This window comes from Myxine glutinosa, chromosome 12 (assembly GCF_964187855.1).
Source record: "Myxine glutinosa chromosome 12, kmMyxGlut1.1, whole genome shotgun sequence".
NCBI lineage: Eukaryota > Metazoa > Chordata > Myxini > Myxiniformes > Myxinidae > Myxine > Myxine glutinosa.
In genome coordinates this window covers 46,511,702-46,534,918 of record NC_136272.1, presented here as the reverse complement: position 1 = coordinate 46,534,918, position 23,217 = coordinate 46,511,702, and the positions used below count along the sequence as shown (strand labels likewise).

General features: G+C 43.7%; 1 protein-coding gene across 1 annotated transcript in view; it reads right to left on the bottom strand.

The window, feature by feature from the left end:
* LOC137437237 (RNA-binding protein Nova-1-like) overlaps nt 1-23,217 on the bottom strand; it is a 61,811-nt gene that overhangs the window by 1,224 nt on the left and 37,370 nt on the right. Inside the window, exon 2 of the mRNA XM_068131601.2 lies at nt 4,638-4,804. Coding sequence (XP_067987702.2) covers nt 4,638-4,804 — 167 coding nt within the window. The remainder of the gene's footprint in view (nt 1-4,637; nt 4,805-23,217) is intronic.

The following is a 23,217-nucleotide window of genomic DNA, read 5'->3' as shown; positions in this document are numbered from 1 at the left end:
GAAAGGTTGGGGAAGGTGGTAAAAGTTGGAAGAGAAAAGATATATATTTTTGGGATGAGATAGGAGCATGAAAGGGTGGGAAATGGCATGTATGGGGGATAAGAGGTAAGGGAGGAGAAATAAAGGTTGGGGAAGGGTAGGTAAACTTGGAAGAGAAGGGAAATGATTTTTGGAAGAGAAGGGAAATGATTTTTTGGGATGAGATAGGAGCATGATTGGGTGGGAAGTGGCATGTATGGGGGATAAGAGGTAAGGAAGGAGAAATAAAGGTTGGGGAAGGGTGGGAAAACTTGGACAAGGGAAATATTTTTTTGGGATGAGATAGGAGCATGATAAGGTGGAATATGAGATAGAGCATAATTGTATGGGCCATGGGGGCAGAGAAGGATCAAAACTTCTGTCATATTTACACAATACACATGTAATAAAAAAATGCCCAACAAATTTCCAGTTCAATTCCTCTGTTTTCCTCTTCTATTTACCTCTATACCATATTTTCCTTTATGTTTGCCTCTCCTAGCTACTAATAATTACAGTATATGGCCTCTATTTACCTCCGTGGTCAAGTCATCGACAGTCGGCAATGAAAAACACTTTTATCCAACTTATTGATCTCGCAAACATACTTTTTATCCAAGGCATTGATCTCACAAGCATTTACTTTATATTTCACCGCTCAAGTTATATATTTAATGATTTAATACCACCACAGGTGAATGGTCGTGCCCAAAATCAAGAGCTTCCCCTGATTGAGTTACCGAATGCATCCCTTAAATTTCGATATGAGACAAAATCAGAGAAAAGTTGTTCAAACAAAAGTTAGCAAAGGAGATGGTACAACTAACTAAGATAGAGTTACAGACAAAATATTGCAGAATCCATCCCATTGATATTTATCATCCTTATTAAGATGTTCATTTTTTTCAAAATGGCACCTGTACGACGTGACCTATGACGTCATAATTATCACTAAAATTCTACAAGAGTAGACACATACTAGGGTAAAAATTGTGTCAATCGGAGCAACAGTTACTGAGAAAATGAATTTAAACAAGACGACGCCCATACCACATGACGTATGACATCATAATTAGTACAAAAACGATTCTACGTGAGTAGACACATACTACGGTGAAAATTTCGCGTCAATCGGACCAATGGTTGCGGAGAAAATGAATTTTTAAAATGCAGACACATATGACATACTATAAAAAAGTATCCGACCTTTATTTTTCGTGTGTAAAAAAGAAGAAGCTAGGGAGGTGTTGATTGGTGCACATATGTAGGCGATCCTAATGCACACGCGTGAATTTTTTCCCACCTGCAGAAGCTGTCATTCGACGGCAGACCGCCGATGAGTGAGGACATGTAAGTGAGCGCCGTCGGATTTTCGTTTTTGACAAAATGACGGAAAAACTTGAACAACGCTACTGCATAAAATGTTGTGTAAAGCTTGGCGATTCCCAAGTGGAAACGATCCGCAAGATTCAACACCGTTCATTCCATTATGAAGGAGGATTTGGGCTTCAGGAGAATCTCAGCGAAGTTCGTACCAAAGCTGCTAAGGATTGAGCAGAAGCAACTCCGTTTGGAGATCGCACAGGACATGCTGGAGACTGTGAACAGCGATCCCAGCTTCCTCAACACAGTGATCACTGGCGATGAGTCCTGGGTTTATGGGTACGACCCAGAAACCAAGTTGCAGTCATCACAATGGAAGCATCCAACATCCCCGAGGCCAAAAAACACAAAATTTGATGCAGTAGCGTTGTTCAAGTTTTTCCGTCATTTTGTCAAAAACGAAAATCCGACGGCGCTCACTTACATGTCCTCACTCATCGGCGGTCTGCCGTCGAATGACAGCTTCTGCAGGTGGGAAAAAATTCACGCGTGTGCATTAGGATCGCCTACATACGTGCACCAATCAACGCCTCCCTAGTTTCTTCTTTTTTACGCACGAAAAATAAAGGTCGGATACTTTTTGAACACACTACGTATGTACGCACATATGCAACCGATCGCTTAACCCCGATTTTCGCTTTGCGAGTACAAGGCAATAAAAATGTATCATATCCGCATCTGGATCTTCGTCAAAATCGAATCAATTCGTCCTTTTCACACCCAACCTGTCTACCAAGTTTCGTCCGAATCCGTCCACAACTCTTTGATATGGCATTCTCACAAACAGACAAACAAGGTGAAAACATAACCCCCGTCGACATTCTGTGGCAGAGGTAATTATTTGTGGTTATTATTGGCTAAAGTTGTTATATACGGTATTGTAGTCTGTTTATGTTGTTGCACCCTAAAGTTGAACTATCAAGCGTATGTTTTGCAATGACAAGAATACTTAATAAAATATCTCAAAGTTGTGGTTTGCAGCCTTATTTATGAAAGATCATTGAGGAAATACCACGAGGTATGCCAAAGTCCTTGATTTCCATGCACCAAGCCTTGCTGCATTGCAACTATGTCAGGTCACACCCTTACGACGTCATGTGCAGAAGCACATGATGTTATCAGCATAACAATGGAATACGAAGCTACGTGATACAAGCCAATGAAAACAATGTAAAGCACGACCGATGTGACTGAAACTCACAACACCAATGGATACTAAAAATATTGTATATTGTTGGATGACAAAATGAAAAAGATTGAGCAATTAAATTAGATATGACGAAGGCATAATTATTTGTTGTATGAATTACATCATAAAGGATGAGGGATTGCAACTGGTGCGCAGAAAGACTGTTTTTAAAAGAGTGCAGAGGAAGCAAAGACCAGGAAGAAAAATTCAAGAAATTTCCAAAATGGAATGAATAATAATAATAATGCATTTATTTTATATAGCGCTTTTCAGGGAGCCCAAAGACGCTTGAGGTACAAACGAATATTAAAGTTAAAGAGATCTGATACTAATTGCAATGAACTGCAATGTGGCTGAACCATGGGGAGGTAAAAGTGACCGTGTAGAACAGCAGAATTATTGAATGAATGCAGCAATGGCACTGAGGGCCTAAGAGGACCTGCTGGGCCAATAATCCTTCAGTGTTCTCTGCAGGTTTTAATGTGAAAATCACATGAGATAAGTGATGGGGAAATGTAATCCTTTCTGGCAAAATGATGCCCTTTGGTGTTGTTTGTGTTGTGTGGGTGTTGTGCTTTGGTGTTTGGTGTTGTGTTGTGTTTGGTTTGGAGTTTGGTCTTTAGTGTTGAGGCTATCTACAGACCTTTTTATTTATCACGCGATTTTAAAATGCTTCAAGAAGAGCTGGTCGCGTGAGACCCGAGCGGAGAGACTTGAAGGGCATAAATGGTTAACCGCGGCTGCTTGGCTTGCTGTGCGGCTCTCGACTGCGGTTCTGAGCTGCTAGTTTATGCCATCGCCCCTTTACAGTCGACAGACGGACGGCCCCTGCCGCAATCCCACGTGCCGAGCATGCAAAACCATCACGTGTCCTCTTCTTCCTTTCCTCCATCCTCTCTCATCTCAACTACACCTTATACATTCCTCTCTTACATCCTGTAGCCTATGATCTCCCTTCTCAAGCACTCACCCATCCTGTCTTTCCTAATGCTCTTTGCTTCTTCTCCCTTTTGAAACTACATTGGGTATGGATGGAGGAATATCAGAGATGTGAATAATATGTGACGGACATTAGGTGAGGTGTGTTGGCATGCAGACAGAAAAGACTAAAACGATTGTTTACTGCATTACGATGGTTCGGGACAAGCGGATAATGAACACCACATGGTGACATACATAGCTACATATAGTATTTTAATCAAGGCATAGAATGATGTCCTTAATACCACTCAACTATATTCGGAACAACTAAAGATAAAAAGGTGAAGCCTAAAATGGATGGAAATAGAGTACGTATACCAATTCCATCCAGAAATAATGATTAATCATATACTCTCTGCCGTTTATGTTGTCTGGCCTTGTTAAGTAGTACCACCTTTAGAGGCCATTTCCCCCCCGCAGAGCAGGGGTTGGCCTTTTTAGGGCACCGTGGTCCCCTTTTCTTTTTAGGAGCACCGTGGTCCCCTTTTTGAAGCAATGTTTTATGGTCCGGATGCACCTTCCTGCCACCAACCCTGTTAGTCGCCTCTTGCAACACGCAGGAAATTACCAGTGAACTGGTACTCAATTTGCCGACCTCGGAAGGATGACAGGCTGAGTCAAACCCCCTGGCGTTAATTCAGCGATCGACCGGGATTACGAACCCAGGATCCTAGGATCCCAAGCCACACCCTAACTGCTAAACCAACACCAGGCCTGTTAAAATTGAATGAATTTTCAGAACTGCCAACATTGATATTGTTGAAGCACTTTGACTTTTAAATTGTATTTATTTTCACTCAAATGGCTCAATAATGATAAAATCGCTTTACGTGGATATACTGTATAAAATAAACTTAATTCTACATTTTGAACAAAGACATCAGCTTATGATGTTGCTACCAACTACACCACCCACTCGCAGAATTGTACAGGAAGAAAGAAATACATAATATTGAGGAAACAAAACCTGCAAGGAACTAAAGTCACAGGAAAAATGTTTTACTGAAACTAAGAAGTATCATAAACATATAGCTAGCACAGTGACGTCATAACGGTGTGCACACACCTGCTTCACACGGTCAGGGTTGACCGATGTCTGTGGTTGCAGTAATCCACTGCTCTCCAATTTACTTCCCGCAGATGGTACTTCCAGGATGCGTTCTGAGATAAACGAGTGGACGCCATTGAGGGCATCCAGGGAACCCTGGATGAGAGCTACGCGCTCAGTAGTACCTGAAAAACAAGACGCACAACACTTGCCTTTTCTCATCTTCTTTTCAACCTCAGAGCAAATTACATATATTTGACTAGAGAGTTCATAGAACACGATGCCCCATGCGGTGTTGAAGTGTATACTTCAATTTGAATAAAGTAATGATTTTAAGGAACATTTTTTTAAATCCGGAAGTTTAGCACTACTCAAGCTTATACACCACCTTTATACACATTAATAAGACGACGGTGAGTCATAGTTTAGGAGATGGAGTTTTATTGATCACCATAGAATGTAGCGTAAATTGGCATCATACATAGCCATCCATATACCTGCAGCCTCTTCTTCACCCCGATACTGCCCCCTCTCACATTCCACGCCCTCTCATGCTATATATCAATATATAGCATGGTTCTTGGAAATATTATGAAGGCGATTTGTGTTCTACATTGTTCAAGTATATAATTCAAGTTAAACAATAAAGAGCAATCAGAGATTGCAGACCCTCGCCAGGATGGGTTTTCAGTGGTTTTTAAGGCTTTTGTGTTAAAAATAAATATGGCGGCCGAACCACGTGACCCATGACGTCATCATTTTTTTTTCTCCACCAATTTATCCCTCGATGATGCTCATGAAATTTCATCTTGATCGGATGAAGTTTTGTACTTCTCGAATTATGAGGTCAACATGGAGCACCTATGACATCATCATTAACATATTTTATTCCCCATGGAGAGTTGTTTACAATGACCCATGTCTCAATTTTGTCCATGCAGCACTTTCAGAGATATAGAGGTGCAAAGTTTTTCGGTTTTTCCAAGATGGCGGCCGAACCACGTGAACTATGACGTCATAATTTTTTCTCCACTAATTTATCTCCAGATGACGCCCAATAAATTTCATCTTGATCGGATGAAGTTTTGTACTTATCGAATTTGACGTCATAATGGAGGCACCCATGACATCATCATTAACATATTTTATTCCCCATGTAGAGTTAAAGGATATCAGACGGACAGACGGAGAGCAAACCCGTAGTCCCCTCCAGTGGAAACCGGTTTATTTATTTATTTATTTTTGTATACAGAATCGAGGCTTGTGAAAGAGCTAACATTTATCACAAAAAGAAATCAAAGAGACAAACAAACAAAGTATATAAAAAGGGGAGCGGTAGACAAGATGGGGAGAGAAGGGGAAGCACATAAACACAACATTTGAGAGCAGGGACATCGGGAATGTGTGGGAGGGACAGGGATTGGGGGAATGCGGCGTGGGAAGGGGGGGGGGGGGGTGGGAGAAGTATAAACACAGTACACCAAGGACTTCCAGGAAAGAATTTGGTATTTCAAAAAAGTGGCTTTTGGGTGAAATTAGCGGGGGTAGAAAAGATCAAGGTTTTGGATGGGGGAAGATAAGAGATGGTGGTGAACAGCCGTTCTAAAGACCTGGAGGGAGGAGTGGGATTGAAGAGAGTGAGGGAGTTTGTTCCAGAGGCGGGAGAAAAGAGGAATGAAGGAGTGAAGGTGAGCAGAGAGTCTTGATTTTGGCAGTTTAACCATAAGAGGGTTGCAGGCAGATCTTGTGGGACCTGTAGGAATATTTGGGGGACAGAGCCCAGAGAGAGCTGGAGGAGCAAGGCCGGAGAGGAGTCGGTAGAAGACAGAAAGACCACCAACCTGCCTGCGGTGAGTAAGTGAAAGGCCCTCGGAGGTAGCTTCATCGCGGGAGATTCCAATGATTCTGAACGCTTTGGTTTCAACAGCGTGAAGACGAGCTAGGTGTGAGGCAGGAACACCAGCCCAGAGGGGGGAACAGTATTCCATTGAGCTGCGGATGAAAGCCTTATATGTGGTGAGGAGCTCAGGTGTGCCAAGGAAGGACTTCGCACGATGGAGGATGCCCAGTCGGCGACTGGCTTTGGAGGCCAGATTTGAAATGTGGGTTTCCCAGGAAAGATCATGGCAGATAGTGAGACCCAAAAGCTTGAGTGACGGAACTTCTTGGAGAGGATTATTCAGAAAGTGGATGGGAGGGTTGTCCAGTCGGTCTTTTCGGAGAGACAGAGTAAGAGTGTGAGATTTGTCAGGATTGAAAGACATGTTCCACTTGTTTGCCCAGTCTGTGATTTTGTCCAGGTCTGCAGAGAGTGAGGAGGCTGCAGACTGCCGATCTGAGGGATGAGGAATGGAGCGGCAGAGAGTGGAGTCATCAGCAAAGAGATAGAGAGGATTTTCAAGAGAGTCGGAGAGATCATTGATGAAGACCAGAAAAAGCACAGGGCCCAGAACACTGCCTTGGGGAACTCATGCCTGAACAGGAAGAGGAGATGAGAGAAACCCATTCAGGGCCACACGTTGACTACGACTAGAGAGGAAGTCCGCCAGCCATGCGTGGAGATTTCCATGGATACCAAAGCAGGAGAGTTTGGTGAGCAGAGCGGGGTGCCAGACCGTATCGAAGGCACGTGATATGTCAAGGGAGACAGCTCTAATTTCCTGTTTGGCATTGAGGACCTCCATCCATTGTTGAGACAGCAGAAGCAGCATGTCCAGAGCAGAGTGACCAGGTCTGAAACCAAATTGATGATCAGAGATCAAGCCATTGAAGCCATATTATCCCCCGGTAGGGGAATAATAAAGGTGTAAAGAGGCTTCAAGGCTTATAAAAAAATAAATTCATGTTTTACTGTCGTTTCACCCAGCGTCCATTACATCACCTATTCATGTCCTGATTTGTGTTCAAAATATAACATTCAATTCAAATAAGTTATTCATCGATCATAAACTGACAAGACAGTCATGCAGACGGGCATGAAGTCATGAACCAATTGCTTAACCTCCCTTTTCAATGAAGTTTAGACTTACCTTGTAAGAAGCAGTGATTTGCACTGTAGTCTCCATGGTGCAGCATAGTGGTGGTTCCATAATGGTTTGGGGGATGTTTTAGCAGTCCAAGCACTGGCCAACTGTTCACCATCGAATACCATATGAATGCTGTCATGTATCAGAATAATTTAGAGCAGCACATGCTTCATGTAGCAAGAAAGCTATCAGGATTCAGTTGCTATTTCAAGCATGACGATCCAAAGAAAGGTTAAGGCAACTGGTAAATTTTTGAAGAGGAACAAGAAGACACCGGATTTGCCCTCTCAATATCCCACCTGGATCCCGATGAAAATGTTGAGGGATGACGCTAAGAAAGTGAGCTAGCTGAAGAACATGCAGCAGTGAAATAACTATTTGTACAAGAATGGGCCAAAAATAAAAAAGGAAAGATATTTATAAATGAGGGCCTGGTGTTTTGACCAATGAGTGGTTTTCATCTGGGACTGGGTAGACATTGTCTGCCAGGTAGAAGGGTCACACCTTCCCAACAACGAGTTTTTTGAAAAACAAAGATCCTTTGAAATGGTTACAACTACTTGAAGTCACTCGACAAGCAGAGGGAGGTCAAGAAGAGAGCCGAGAACTCAGGTGTGCATACCTTTGACCTCATTGAAAATGTATAACTGTGCAATGTAACTTGATTAGTTTGCATATAAATAATATTATCTTGATATTTTTATATTTGATACAACCTCTTTATAAAGTGTTATGAAAATGACATTGGGGTTAATGAAGGATTAATTAGTTCTTTCATAATGAGGTGGTTTGGTGGAGGGGGGGGGGGGGGGTCCGGTGGATCGGGGTCTGGTGGAGTGGGGTTTGGTGGAGGGGTCTGGGGGACTGGGGTCTCGTGGAGGGGGTCTGGTGGAGGGGACGAGGGGGTCTGGTGGAGGGGGGTCTGGTGGAGTGGGGATCTGGTGGAGTGGGGATCTGGTGGAGCGGGGTCTGGTGGAGCGGGGTCTGCTGGTGGGGGGTCTGGTGGATGGCGATCTGGTGGACGGGGTCTGGTGGAGCGGGTCTGGTGGAGGGGAGGAGGGGGTCTGGTGGAGGGTAGGAGGGGGTCTCGTGGAGGGGGTCTGGTGGAGGGGAGGAGGGGGTCTCGTGGAGGCGGTCTGGTGGAGGAGAGGAGGGGGGTCTGGTGGAGGAGAGGAGGGGGTTTGGTGGAGTGGGGTCTGGTGGAGCGGGGTCTGGTGGTGGGTGGTCTGGTGGATGGGGATCTGGTGGAGGGGGTCTGGTGGAGGGGAGGAGGAGGCCTGGCGGAGGGAGGTTTGGTGGAGGTGGTCTTGTGGCGCGGGGTGTTGTGGAACGGGGTCTGGTGGAGGAGAGGAGGGGGTCTGGTGGCGGGGGGTCTGGTGGAGCGGGGTCTGGTGGAGCGGGGTCTGGTGGTGGGTGGTCTGGTGGATGGGGATCTGGTGGAACGGGGTCTGGTGGAGTGGAGGTCTGATGGACAGGGATCTCGTGGAGGGGGTCTGGTGGAGGAGGGTTTAGTGCAGGAGGGGAGGTCTGGTAGAGGGAGGATCTGGTGGACGGGGGGTCTGGTGGATGGGGATCTGGTGGAGGGGGGTCTGGTGGAGGGGGGTCTGGTTGAGGGGGGTTTAGTGGAGGAGTGGATCTGGTGGAACGAGGTCTGGTGGAACGGGGTCTGGTGGAGGAGAGGAGGGGATCTGGTGGAACGAGGTCTGGTGGAACGGGGTCTGGTGGAGCGGGGTCTGGTGGAGTGGGGTCTGGTGGAGCGGGGTATGATGGAGCGTTGTCTGGTGGAGGGGGGTCTGGTGGATGGGGATCTGGTGGAGGGGGTCTGGTGGAGGGGGGTCTGGTGGAGCGGGGTCTGGTGGTGGGTGGTCTGGTGGATGGGGATCTGGTGGAAGGGGGTCTGGTGGAGGGGAGGAGGGGGCCTGGCAGAGGCAGGTGTGGTGGAGGTGGTCTGGTGGAGCGGGGTGTTGTGGAACGGGGTCTGGTGGAGCGGGGGTCTGGTGGATGTGGGTCTGGTGGACGGGGTCTGGTGGAGTGGTGTCTGGTGGAGTGGAGTCTGGTGGAGCCGGGTTTTGGTGGAGTGGGGTCTAATGGACGGGGTCTGGTGGAGGAGGTCTGAACAAAACCCTTTATTTCCGATTGAAACAATAGTGTGCTCATCAGGAACGCCTCCGTCGGCATTTGCAAGGGACATCTTGTGTGTTTATGCTCCGTCGGTGTGTATTTTAGGTATAAGCTTCGGTAAAAGGTTTTGAAATAACACTGTTGTATTAGAACTGAACAATTGTAATTCTTATATAGAAGTAATTGTTTTAAAGAACAAAAAACAGACGTTCAATATTGCAGAACATATCCCACAAACCACTGCAGTTTAAAGATGGCCCCACTCAGTAATGAAAGTCGGTCTTGTGTTGGTGCGAAACTTACCACGTGGCACTCAATAAATAAAAAATAAAAAACTTGTCCGTTTCTTAAAATAAATCGTTTTGTTGAAAAATTGTGTTTTAGAGACCAAATTGATCTGACTTTTGTTAAAGCGGGATTCTTAAAAACGTGTGTATTTCATTTATCACTAATTTTGGGCACTCAAATGGTGTCATTTTAAAACTTGATGTGATGTTAGATTCGATGTTGCGATGAAGTCATGGGTGACACATGTCATGGGATCTCCCAGGAATCCTCCCTCTTCTCTTTTTTTTCTTCCCCCCATACATTAGCCAAAGCCTGGTGTTGGCTTAGCGGTTAGGGTGCCGGCTTGGGATCCTAGGATCCTGGGTTCTGAATCCCGGTCGGATCGCTGAATTAACGCCAGGGGGGTTGACAGCCTGTCATCCTTCCGAGGTCGGCTAATTGAGTACCAGCTTGCTGGGATGAATGATCACGGTGTGTACCCCGGTTTAGAATAGGTACACTGTATCCCTGCGCATCGTAAGAGCGTGACCAAGGGTTGGCGTCAGGAAGGGCATCCGGCCATAAAAAAACCATTGCCTCAAACAGGAAACCATGATTGTCATGGGGCCCGCAAGGCTAACCTCCGCTCTAGCGGGGAAAATGGCCTTAAAACGATCATTCTTTCATTCATTCTGAACTATACTGCATCAGATGAATGGGATTTTTAGCAGCAGACACACTGATCTGATATGCAAATGCTCAAAGTTCAAGCTCTCCAAATCAGGATTTTAAATTACTTTGTTGTTTAAGTATTCAAAAATATTACTCAGAGATATCAGGAATAATATATTGTGTCATTCCTCGTTTTAAAGATTCTTCTGGACCCATCTGATGGTAATTTGGCCTAGCTGTCTTATCTTTGGTATTTGTATGACAGGTTGCCTTCTAGCTACAAAGGATGTTGCCCACAGTTGAATTGCAAAGGTCCAATGTGACGACAATGTCACACACCTGTGTCATCTGATAGTCATTACACATTAAAGGTCAGTCAGCTCTTTACCTCTTGTCACTTTGATTACAATAGAGTTTCAACACCTGCTGCACAATTTTGTGAAGCCCCATGCTGCTCTGCACTGTGGGGAAAATATACACGTGTACGTTGAGAGGATACATTGCAACTTTGGGTGTTCTGTCCCAATATATTTGACATACTAATAGTGTTAGCCTTAATATTTTGGCTCAAAAGCTGTTTTTGTTAAAACGTAGTACAGTATATTTTGGTGTGCCATGTTAAGCATTTTTATGCACCATACGCGTTACATAGCGTTGGTGCTACCAAAGCAGTTTCTTGGCAACGGTTATACTGGATGGTTTGCCATTGCCTTCCCAGTTTTGTTTGTATATGTTCTATCCTTTTTCAATGCGGAGCATGAAGCAAGGAAGCAGCACGTACTATATTTAACGTATTTGGTACTTTTCCTCACGAGCGCCCTGAGGGCCGTTATCGGGAGCGTTTCATGAGCGCTTCTCGAAGGAGATCGTGTCGAGAGAGTGCTCCGCCCATAAATGAGGGGAGGGTGGCAATGAGCTGCTCTGCATCTTTTCTTTTTTTTCTTCTTTTTTTTTGTATACTGAATCGAGGCTCGCTGAAGAGCTAACATTTATTTCACAAACAAATCAACCAGACAAACAAAATATACAAAAAGAGGGAGCGGAAGACAAGATGGGGAGAGAAGGGGAAGCACACAACCACAACATTTGAGAGCAGGGAGAAGTGTGGGAGGGAGAGGGCTTGGGGGGAGGAGGCGTGGGAAGGGGGGGGGGGAGCATATAATAATATAATATATAATAATATATCTGCATATAATAATAACATAACGATGAAGAGGAAGAGGAAGAAAGCTATTACTTTCACGCCGTGAGGAGCATAGGAGCTGCCGAGGCAGTTTCACTAGCTATGGAGTACAATCCTGGATGGGTCGCCACTCCGACACAGGATACTCAAGTGGATTATTACCCCAGTAAGCTGGTGCTCATTTTGCTGTTCTCAAAGGATGACAGGCTGAGTCAACCCACCTGGTGTTATTTCAACAGCATGGCAGGGGCTTGAACTCAACACCCGAAGATCTTAAGCCAGCCACCTTAACCATTAAGCCAACACCAGGCATGCATCTGTATATAGCAAAGGTGAAAGCTTGAGGCAGACATCATCAGACTGTTTATACATAATGTGGCATTAAAATGAAGGGTTGTTTTACACATACAGTATGTGTAACATCTAAAACTTCGTGCACATCTAACTTGCACAATCATCTAAATACAGTTGCATCTAAGTTGCAAATAAATACAGTTCGTGCACATCTAAAACTTGAGAGTTCGTGCACATCTAAAACTCGAGAGTTCGTGCACATCTAAAACTCGAGAGTTCGTGCACATCTAAAACTCGAGAGTCCGTGCACATCTAAAACTCGAGAGTTCGTGCACATCTAAAACTCGAGAGTCCGTGCACATCTAAAACTCCAGAGTTCGTGCACATCAAAAAGTCGAGTGTTCATGCACATGTAAAACTCGAGAGTTCGTGCACATCTAAAACTCGAGAGTCCGTGCACATCTAAAACTCGAGGGTTTGTGCACATCTAAAACTCGAGAGTTCGTGTACATCTAAAACTCGAGAGTTCGTGCACATCTAAAACTCGAGAGTTCGTGAACATATAAAACTCGAGAGTTCGTGCATATGTAAAACTCGAGTGATCATGCACATCTAAAACTCGAGAGTTTGTGCACATCTAAAACTCGAGAGTTCGTGCACATCTAAAACTCGAGAGTTCGTGCACATCTAAAACTCGAGAGTCCGTGCACATCTAAAACTAGAGAGTTCATGCACATCTAAAACTCGAGAGTTTGTGCACATCTAAAACTAGAGCGTTCATGCACATCTAAAACTCGAGAGTTCGTGCACATCTAAAACTCGAGTGTTCGTGCACATCTAAAACTCGAGAGTTCGTGCACATCTAAAACTCGAAAGTTTGTGCACATCTAAAACTCGAGTGTTCGTGCACATCTAAAACTCGAGAGTTCATGCACATATAACAATGGAGTGTTCGTGCACATCTAAATCTCGAGAGTTTGTGGACATCTAAAAGTCTAGAGTTCGTGCACATCTAAAACTCGAGTGTTCGTGGACATCTAAAACTCGAGAGTTCGTGCACATCAAAAACTCGAGAGTTCGTGCACATCTAAAACTCGAGAGTTCGTGCACATCTAAAACTCGAGAGTTTGTGCACATATAAAACTCGAGTGTTCGTGGACATCTAAAACTCGAGAGTTCGTGCACATCTAAAATAAATTCATCACATCTTTAAGAGTTCCCACTTGCATGTAAACATAGAGGGCAGTACCACTACATGGCCCCAATTAATCCCAAACTTCTTGTGGGATAGTCCATACTAATTTTTCTCTCCACACCCCTCTAACCCGAGCAGCCACACCCCTTCATCCCCACCTCTCATGTCCCTTTCCATCAGCTCCTTCCTCCACAATTTTGGTCGGCCATTCTCCTCCTGTCAAATGCATCCATATCAAATGCCTGCCTGACCACATTCTTCTCCTCCATGGTATCCCAACCAATGGAGAGGCAAAACAACAAATAAGAAAACATAAATATTTAATCCAAAAACCACCATAAATGACATTATGATAGCCACACCAAACTGAGATCTAGTGGAGTAATTCCTTTCTTGGCCAGATCACCAATTCTTCATGCAGACATCACAACAAACAACACTTCCACACTATCCTTGGTTAAAAAGTAATGGGATTTTTGGAGGAAAACGAGAAAAAGGTGAAGATTATGATGATTGGGAATTGATGTACAACTGAGATGTATGGATGTGATGACAGCAACACATAATCGTGGTGAAAATTGGAGACAAGGCGTAAATGGCTTCACAAGAAAGCATTATAGCAGAATCTCATACATCTCTGCATCTCCGCAAGGAGGCAGTTAAATTGATGAAGATGTCCAACGAGGCTGTCTCTTTGCTTTACATGTCAAAGCAAAACCAAAAAAACAAATATTCTTCAATATGGGTACAAATAGATTACCATCAGCAAGGATTGCCAGTGGATTGAACACAAGGCATAAAGCCACAGACGAGCAATCATACTGCAAATTATAAAAATGATTGTGGTGTCGGTTTGCGTGTGTGATGACCCCATCTGAGCACCCATCTCAAGATGTAGGCTTCTGATACATTTGGTATGCGGGTGTCTTCTGATACCTCAGGGAGATGGATGCCCCTGCCTTACATAATCCCAGGTCACCTGTGGGCAAGGTGTAGTACTTGTCAGCCCCCCTTACCAGGGTAACGGTCCGCAGCCATGCGGTTTAAATGGCAGATGGCTCTGCACATCTGGTGGATGAGAGTCCAGTTGACTCCAACAGCACGGACGGAAGAGGGTGAAATCCCCAACGGCCAACAGAGAGATGGAGAGGAGTGGTCACACCCCGTCTATACCACACACTTACCTGTGTGTACCAGCCATAGTAGGCGGCCGGCCAACCGGCAAAAAGGTGCTTTTAAAAAGTGCCGTAGGTATTTTTTGTTAGAAGCTGGCATCCATGCTGCATGTGTTCACAAGACCTTGCAAATCGCATTTTTTCCGAAATACTGGTCAAAAATGACCACTGGTGACCCAAATTACCATTTTTCAAATACTGCTTTATTTTCATCTATAAGACAAGGGCTTTCCAAAACTGTATCATTTAAGGATGTAGAGTAGTTTATAAAAGTTTGGTAGCCTTATAAATCCTTGAAATTATATTGAATTACTAACAGATTCTCGACACAAAAATACGTTTTTCTCTAAATTGTAAAAACAGGCCTGGAACGAAAAAACAAAGACCCCGTTTTGCCAAACTTGAATGATTTATTAAACTTGATCATCCAAACTGTTTGATAACATACATATTCTACTATTTCTAATTAAATTATTCTTAACTGGCAATGAAATTGACCCCGAAATGGATTTGATATCCCAAATCGCGAAGCGTAATGCTCGATCAATGTGGGTACAATATCGGTTTCACAATTGATATTGTGAATCAACCAACAATACAATGAAAATACTTCCATTTAGTCCTTTTAGAGTTCTTCATTTATATTGATACGCTATATTCACATGTATTCATATCCATATAAATGAAATATTGATTGATGCAGTGGATGCAACTTCTACTAGCGAACTTTGTTCATGAATAGCATCGTTCTTAGAGACGAATCTGTTCGCATAGAAATACATGTCTCAAAATTGTATTTCTATGTCACAGTTCATGAATGTTTATGGTTATTTAGTCCATGGTTTGATCGGACGGATTGCAACAGTTCTCTGCATTACAGCCACATGCTGGAGTGCACACCTGTCTCGATACATAGCACTTGCAGTTAGCCCGGCGGCATTTTGTTTGACATCCCACAGGAGATGATCTCGATACAGGCCTTTGGGATTGATGGGATTCGAGTCCACACAATAGTCAACCCAGTCGGACCTGTTGACCATCCACCACATACAGCTGGATCCTCGGCTATAGCAACTGGAACGCTTGCTTGCAGCCAAATCTTGGCTTGGTAGTTGGACCGTTCCCAGTGTAGTTGGAACGAGTCTTCTGTTGGTGGAAGCATTTCCAGAGATTTCTTGCCTTTGGAAAATACATCATGCCTGCCCTTATTCACGCCACCAGATGGATCTGGCACATTGTACAAGCGACAAACAAACTCTTCCGCCTGTTTAAAGCCCCGATCTCGACCAAGTCCTTCGAGCAGGTGTGGATGTTCAACATACACTTTCCATGCGGCCTTCTTCCCGACACCCGTAAACGACGAACATGTGTCACAACCAGTGACAGCGTGAAAACCAAGTATATTTTCAATGACTGGTTGAGATAACTTCTTGACGATTTGGTGGACTGGATAACATTTCAGGTCTTTTGCTGATCCACCGATCAACCATACTTCCACGTCCCTGGAGACAAAGAAGTGAAGGAGCATGAGAAGCACATCTGTATCCCTACATATCACCTGGAGTCTACCAAAGCCCGCATCAGCAGCATGGAGGCCATGGAGGATCAAACGAGTGTCGGCCTCTTCATGATTAGCTGACAATTGGGAGATATCTCCATGTATGCTCGACTGTTCCTTTAATTCTTCAGAATTTTGTGCCATTATCAGAATTTTGTCGGAGAGGGACATCGTCGCCACATTGTGCATTTTCCGTCGATCTGCATCATGACAAAACATGCACCGATCGGAATCCATCTGATGGGATCTGCGACTTGTTCGTGAAGATGTCTCGCCGGATGTTTCACCGACCTCACATGTTGTTAATTGTGAACCCTGTTTCTTTCTCAGTCGATTCAAGCGATCCTGAGAAGTAAAGTTACCGTAACAAGTTTTGTGCCAATGGATACTGTTTGACTCCCACTGCGTTTCTGAAATATCGCTCAAACTTTCTAGAAGAAGGGCCGAATCAGTGTCTCCTAATTGTCTTCTTATCCAAATAACATCAGAAATTCGAGCTTTTCCAGCAGATGAGCCGATTCGCAGAGGTTCTACCTTGTCGTCTTGACAAAATAGACAGAGGGTGAAATGTAGTACATCTGTATTTCGCCTCCGCTTCAACACTTTCACCGGCTTCACACCAGGGCTTGCCATTTTCGGTAGGACTGCTTTCTATTTAATGTGAATCTGTAAAGATAAAGAAAGCTTGTTTTATTGAGTAGATTGTGTAATGTAGGCTAGTATTAACGAATATTTCCTTTGTATGCTGTGGACAGTTCATATCTACCCTGAAAATAGACGCATTCAACTGTAAAAATGAAAATCGAGAAAAACGACATTTTGTCCTTGAAATTCCTATGTTTTATCATGTAATTCCAAACTTACAGACAGCAATTGTGTTCAACCTAACAAGGCTATGGCTTATATACTTACTTTTTCTGAAAGCCAATGAAATGTAGATTAAATGCGTATGAAAGTCAAAAATAGTCATTTTTGACCATATATGATCAAAACTGACCATTATGTCCGAAATATGCAAATTTGAGCGTGGCATCCACCCCTATGTTATTGAGCAAGGTATTCTGAAGATAATTGGCGTGGTTGCCAGCTTCTAAAAAGAAATGCCATGCTAAATGTTTTTTAGGCTTGCTGGCCGGCTGCCTATAGAAAGGCAATGTCATCATTGCCCGAGGAGACTCGACATCATCATAGCCTACCCCTGGTAATTATATTTATACATATAGCCTATGTTTGTTGGAATTTATATATTAGTCAACTATAAAAGGTGCATTTAAAGTATTTTAGTCCATTTAAAGTTTTTTTTAGTCCATTAAAAAATATCTTAATCCATTTAAAGTTTTTTTTAGTCCATTTAAAGTGTTTTAGTTCATTTAAAGTTTTTTTAGTCCATTAAAAAAATATTTTAAAGCAACATTTTCTTGGGAGCGATTAACCCACCAAGTTTCACTCTCGATCTGCTCCTGAGTTCATATGATCTCATTATAAACAACGTTGTGGGTTATTTGGCCTGCAGTATGTGCAGGTCCTCTCCTTATCTGGAATTCACTCTGGTTGGCAAAGATGCGTAAATCGAGTGGGTCTCCTACTCTACTCGCTGCAACATACAGCTGTCCATGTGTAAAACCACATGACAGGTTTGACCGCTTTGACGACAAGTTACCGTTTTGACGACACCGCTTATCATTGATTCATGAACCATACACCACTTCAATCCATTAACTTTGCATTCACGACATTGGGATTAAAGTGGTATGGTTATATTTACTCTATTATTATCATTATTACGAAAACGGTACTACTGAAACGATACACTACTGTATTAAGAAACCTGGGCTTAATTTGTCCGTAGCGGCCTGAAGGTGAGGCATGAAGCCTAAGGCCTATATGTACTGTGTTGTTGGAAGAGCCGTAACGCCTATGCTTTCGATATTTAATGATCATTTTAACAATCGGTTTGTTTGTGTATCACACTGAATGAAAAACGTAAAGGTAGAGCATGCAGAATGTGATATATGGCAGGTTCAACGATATGTCCAACCTGAACGGCATAGGAATCAAATTGGCGGTGTGTAGAGTCAGCCGTCATACCGACGTAATGACGTCACATCACTCTGTCATGTGACGAGATGCTCCGCTCTGATTGGTGTACATTTGAGGGGACATACCTACATACATATGGACAGACAAACACTATTCTATACAGCTTTGCCCTATGGGCTACGCCGTAAAATTTTTTATCTGATCTGGATTCGAATCTTCAACAAAATTGAATCAACTCTTCCTTGTCACACACCCAACCTGTCCATCAAATTTCGTCCGAATCCATCCACAACTTTTATAGATATCTTGGTTCACTGACAGACAAACAGACAGGGGTGAAAACATAACCTCAATCCACCTTCGGCAGTGGAGGTAAATATAATCATATCCATATATTGGTTTTGGGCCCTATGTCTCAATGGTGAAGTCACAATTTTAAAAAAAATCAACATTCTCGTATTCAGATCCGGATCTTCATAAAAAATATAATAATCAATTAGTCCTTATCACACACCCAACCTGTCCACCAAGTTTCATCAAAATCCATCAATAACCCATCAGAAATATCCTGATCACAGACAGACAAACAAAGAGACACCGGTGAAATCATAACCTCCATCCACCTACGGTGACAGAAGTAACAAGATGACAAAATATTCACAATATTATCAGATTTGAGAGGCAGACACCAGTTCCAAAGCCATACATTTTGGAAAAGTACCAAATTAGCTACCTGCATTGAATGTGGACCTTGAAATGTCCACCAGAAAGTCCACATGTGTCCACATGTCCACATGTGATTTGATTCATCCCATTTCTGTCTAACGAATATAACAGGATCGTGACTCATTAGATCTCGAAAGCATTATGCCCACAGTTCAGGCCATTGGAAGTAAAGTAATAATGATGGTGTGCAGAAGTTTCAGCTGCCAAGGTTAAAGACCTCTTATCACATTGAAATGCCAATGGCATCCAGGGACTTCATGTAGTGAATCATGTTTCTCACATTGAAAAGCCGATGTCGTGAAATGTCAATCAAACTGATGCTGCTCGTCTACATACATTCATTCATTTGTGTAACCACACCTGGCTGTTGGTTGAATCATCGATGAGAGTGCAGCTGCTGCAACCATTGGCAAGGACCAGGAATTTGTTTTGAGCAGGAATTTGGAATTCAGCCAGGGTGCTGCTGATAATTGCTTACACTTTGCAAAAGACAACTGGGGCACTTAACATTCACCAGCAACCATTGCTGGCAGATGGGTCCCCAGATTAGCGTCGCATGCGACGGACAGTGCACTTATTGGTTCACACCCTGCCTGAAATACACCAGAGTGACAGTGGAGAGTCGAACCCGGAATAGACAGCTCAAAAGCGAGGAGACTACCTCGGAGTTATTCTGCCAATTCGTGTATGATGCTGGAAAGTCTTCCAATGACAATCCGTCAGACACATGTGGTGAAGCCCGAGTCTGATAAACATGAGGAGATGGTCAAACATACGTCTTCAGTGCGACAGTCCCCAAAGTCACTCCGATCTGTTGTCCTTGTGTCGTGTAAGAAGAGCATTCGATTACCCCTCCACATCTACAACACATCTATGTACTAAAAGGAATTCAGTCTTTGTGTGCCTGCGTCTGTATGTCCATGAGTGCGTCCGCCTGTCAACAATTGTCCTATAGGGGATTTATACGTCAATTCTTGGCATCCTCCGTCGTGTGAAATCCTTCCTTGGCACACCTGAGCTCCTCACCACACACAAGGCTTTCATCCGCAGCTCAATGGAATACTGTTCTCCCCTCTGGGCCGGTGCTTCTGCCTTACACCTAGCTCGGCTTCACGCGGTTGTAACCAAAGCTTTCAGAATCATTGGAATCTCCCGCGATGACGCTATCTCCGAGGGCCTTTCACTCACTCACCGCAGGCAGGTTGGTGGTCTTTCTGTCTTCTACCGACTCCTCTCCGGCCTTGCTCCCCCAGCTCTCTCTGGGCTCTGTCCCCCAAATATTCCTACAAGTCGCACCAGAACTGCCTGCAACCCTCTTATGGTTAAACTGCCAAAATCAAGACTCTCTGCTCACCTTCACTCCTTCGTCCCTCTTTTCTCCCGCCTCTGGAACAAACTCCCTCACTTTCTTCAATCCCTCCCCTTCCTCCAGGTCTTTAAAACAGCTGTTCACCACCATCTCTTATCTTCCCCCATGCAAAACCTTGATCTTTTCTACCCCCGTTAATTCACCCCAGATCCACTTTTTTTTTTGAAATCCCGACTTCTTTCTTTCCTGGAAGTTCTAGCAGTGTCCATGTGTTTTATACCTTTCCCACCCCCCTCCCCTCCCCCCCCCCCTCCGCCTTCCCTTGCCTCCTCCTCCCAAGCCCTCTCCCTCCCACGGATCTCCCATTGTCCCTGTTCTCTCTGTTGTATTTGTGTGCTTCCCTCTCTCTCCCCCATCTTGTCTCCCGCTCCCTTTATTTTAAGTTTTGTGTGTCCGTTTGTCTTTTTTGTAATTTATGTTAGCTCTTTCACGAGCCTCGATCTTGTATACACAAAAAACACATATATATTCTGATCGCCATGTCTTTATCAATCAGATGCTAGAGAATCTGCAAAAAGTATGACATAGTTGAGTGAGGTGAGGATAGATGGGCAGGTTTCAATTTACATTGAAATAAAAACTTTTCTTTCTGCTTCTACTTCTTCTTCTTCTTCTTCTTCACTTGTAATAATGGTGAGTCTCATTCAATCCCGTTTCTCATATCGATTAGATTCAGAAAACGCTTGCTATATTGAATACATTTTTTTGTCAACATTTCCATTTTATTCATATAACAGTAATAAACCACCCTATCAAACAGTATTTCTGATTATACACCACCTTTTAAAGCATCACAAAGCAGGACGGCGCTCTCCTTGCAGCACAGCCCACAGGTGAGATAAGGATACAAACAAAAAAGCAGCTGAAATTTAAATAATTTATTCACACGATTTTTAAAGGGTGAAAGTTAATTTTTATTTATTTTCTGTGAAAACCTGTCGGTCAAAACACAATACCATCTATTTATTATGTAAGCAAAAATGGCAGAATTTCCCTCTTCCCCTCTGCACTGTATTCGCTATCTCCATACGTAAAGGGGTGGTGGACTGTTGCGATACGTACTATGATAACTCATATTTCAGTGGCAATGTTTTAACATTTTTTTGGGGCTAACCTCCCCCCCTCCCCCCCACCTTTCTTTCTTTCTTTCTTTTTTTCTTGCCCTCCCCCTCCCTCTTCCCCCCACCACCCGTCTCTGTCTCTCCCTCACCCTTTCTCTCTCGCCCTCTTCCCTCCCTCCCCCTTCTTCCTTCACCCTCCTCTCCAATTCCTTTCCACCCCTCCCCCCTTCTCCACTCTCCCCTCTTCCTCCACTCCTCCCCCCCCCTTCTCCGGGTACCTTTGCTAGTTTTTTTTTTTTTACAGAAATATGCTCAGTTTTCCGCAAAGACGAGAACCACGCATTCCCAAAAGAATGGTAATTTACCACGTCATATTGGTGCTGTCAGTCAGGTCTATCATGAAGCATTTTCAACGGTTTCCTTGAGCATCAGGCAACCCTGTATTACAGTTGTTGATGGAAAGGGGGCACGGTTGTAAGAATGCTGTGGTGAGTAAACTCTCAACGCCGTGTGATGAATTGGCTGATCGAAATTCAAAATAAAGAAACAGGGAAGCTGTTATTTTTAGTTTGGCCCTAACTTCTACCAGGCACTGCCAAACATTCAGGAGCATGTGTCATACAGATCATCAATGCCTGATGCCCTTATATGCTCCAGATGCAATTCCGGCAAACCTGTCCAGGCAAAGTGTGGGAATAATGATTCGACACATCCCGAGAAAGGCCTAACACATTTCAGTTGTTTGGCACTTCATCCATTATCTTTTTGTCTTTTATAGTACATGGAAATAAGTTGTGGGATCAGCTGGCAAACTTTTTATAGATCAGGGGGTTTGGTTTAGCCTGGTGACATGCACGTCACAAGGCCTAACTTTACTGTATTTGGCATGTCAATCACACAGTCATAGAAACCACATAGGATTTCCTCCGTGGAAGGCTGGCTGTTAACAGGTGGGAAATGCCAACGTCAAGGTTCCCAGAATGCTCTGAGTATGTCCGAAGCTGTCAAGTCTCGGCCAGTGGTTCCCAAACGGGGGGAGGGGAGGGGCGCACCCCTCTTGCGGTGTGCGATGTGGGTATGAGGGGGAGGGGTGTAAAGCCATGTAAAATTTTTTTAATTTTTAATGTCAAATTTGGCTTCAATATTCAAAAATTGATAAATTCAGCGAGTAGTCCAGCGGATAAGCTCTCATATTTTAACAAATTGTGCATTTTTTGAGAAAAGCATGAAATTTCTAGCATAGTTACTATATACCATAAGGTTTATTTTCAGATGTGGAGGGAAGTCAGATTTGACCTCTGAGGACCGTGAGAGGTCAAATCCAAAATGGCCGCCAGTCCACCGGGTCTAATGTTCAAACGCGCTTATAGGTGTCATTTCCAACTAAATTGGGGATGCCCATTCATTTGGTGATACTTTTGAGATCGCCAGAACTCAAGGACATGCATTTAGGTCACGGTCAAGGTCAAATTACGTTAAATATCTATTTTTATGATACTGCAGTTGGAACTGCTATTGTAAAAAGTTCATTTAAACTTTTAAAACTTTATTTTTTCAGGTACAGGGATAGGTACAGAACACCCAAAGACCAGAAATGATGAAAAAAAAGTGTTTACACTGCAAGGAATGATGCAATAACCTCTGAAAAAATAACTGTAGTTAACCAAGTATGTCCACCAAAGCTTACATTAAATCAAGTGCAATGATGAAAATTGGTAATGATCTAAATCTAACAGTCTCCAGAACAGAAGCACAGTGCAGTGCACTTGAATGCAGCTTTGGCACACTTGCAGCGTCCAGTGCACCCTTTCTTGCAGCCACAGTCGATCAATTCATGGCACGATTTTGATGCTTCAGGAAGAGTGGTCCAAAGAGGCTGCCACCCAGTTGTCTTCTTTGTCCAGCCCCAGT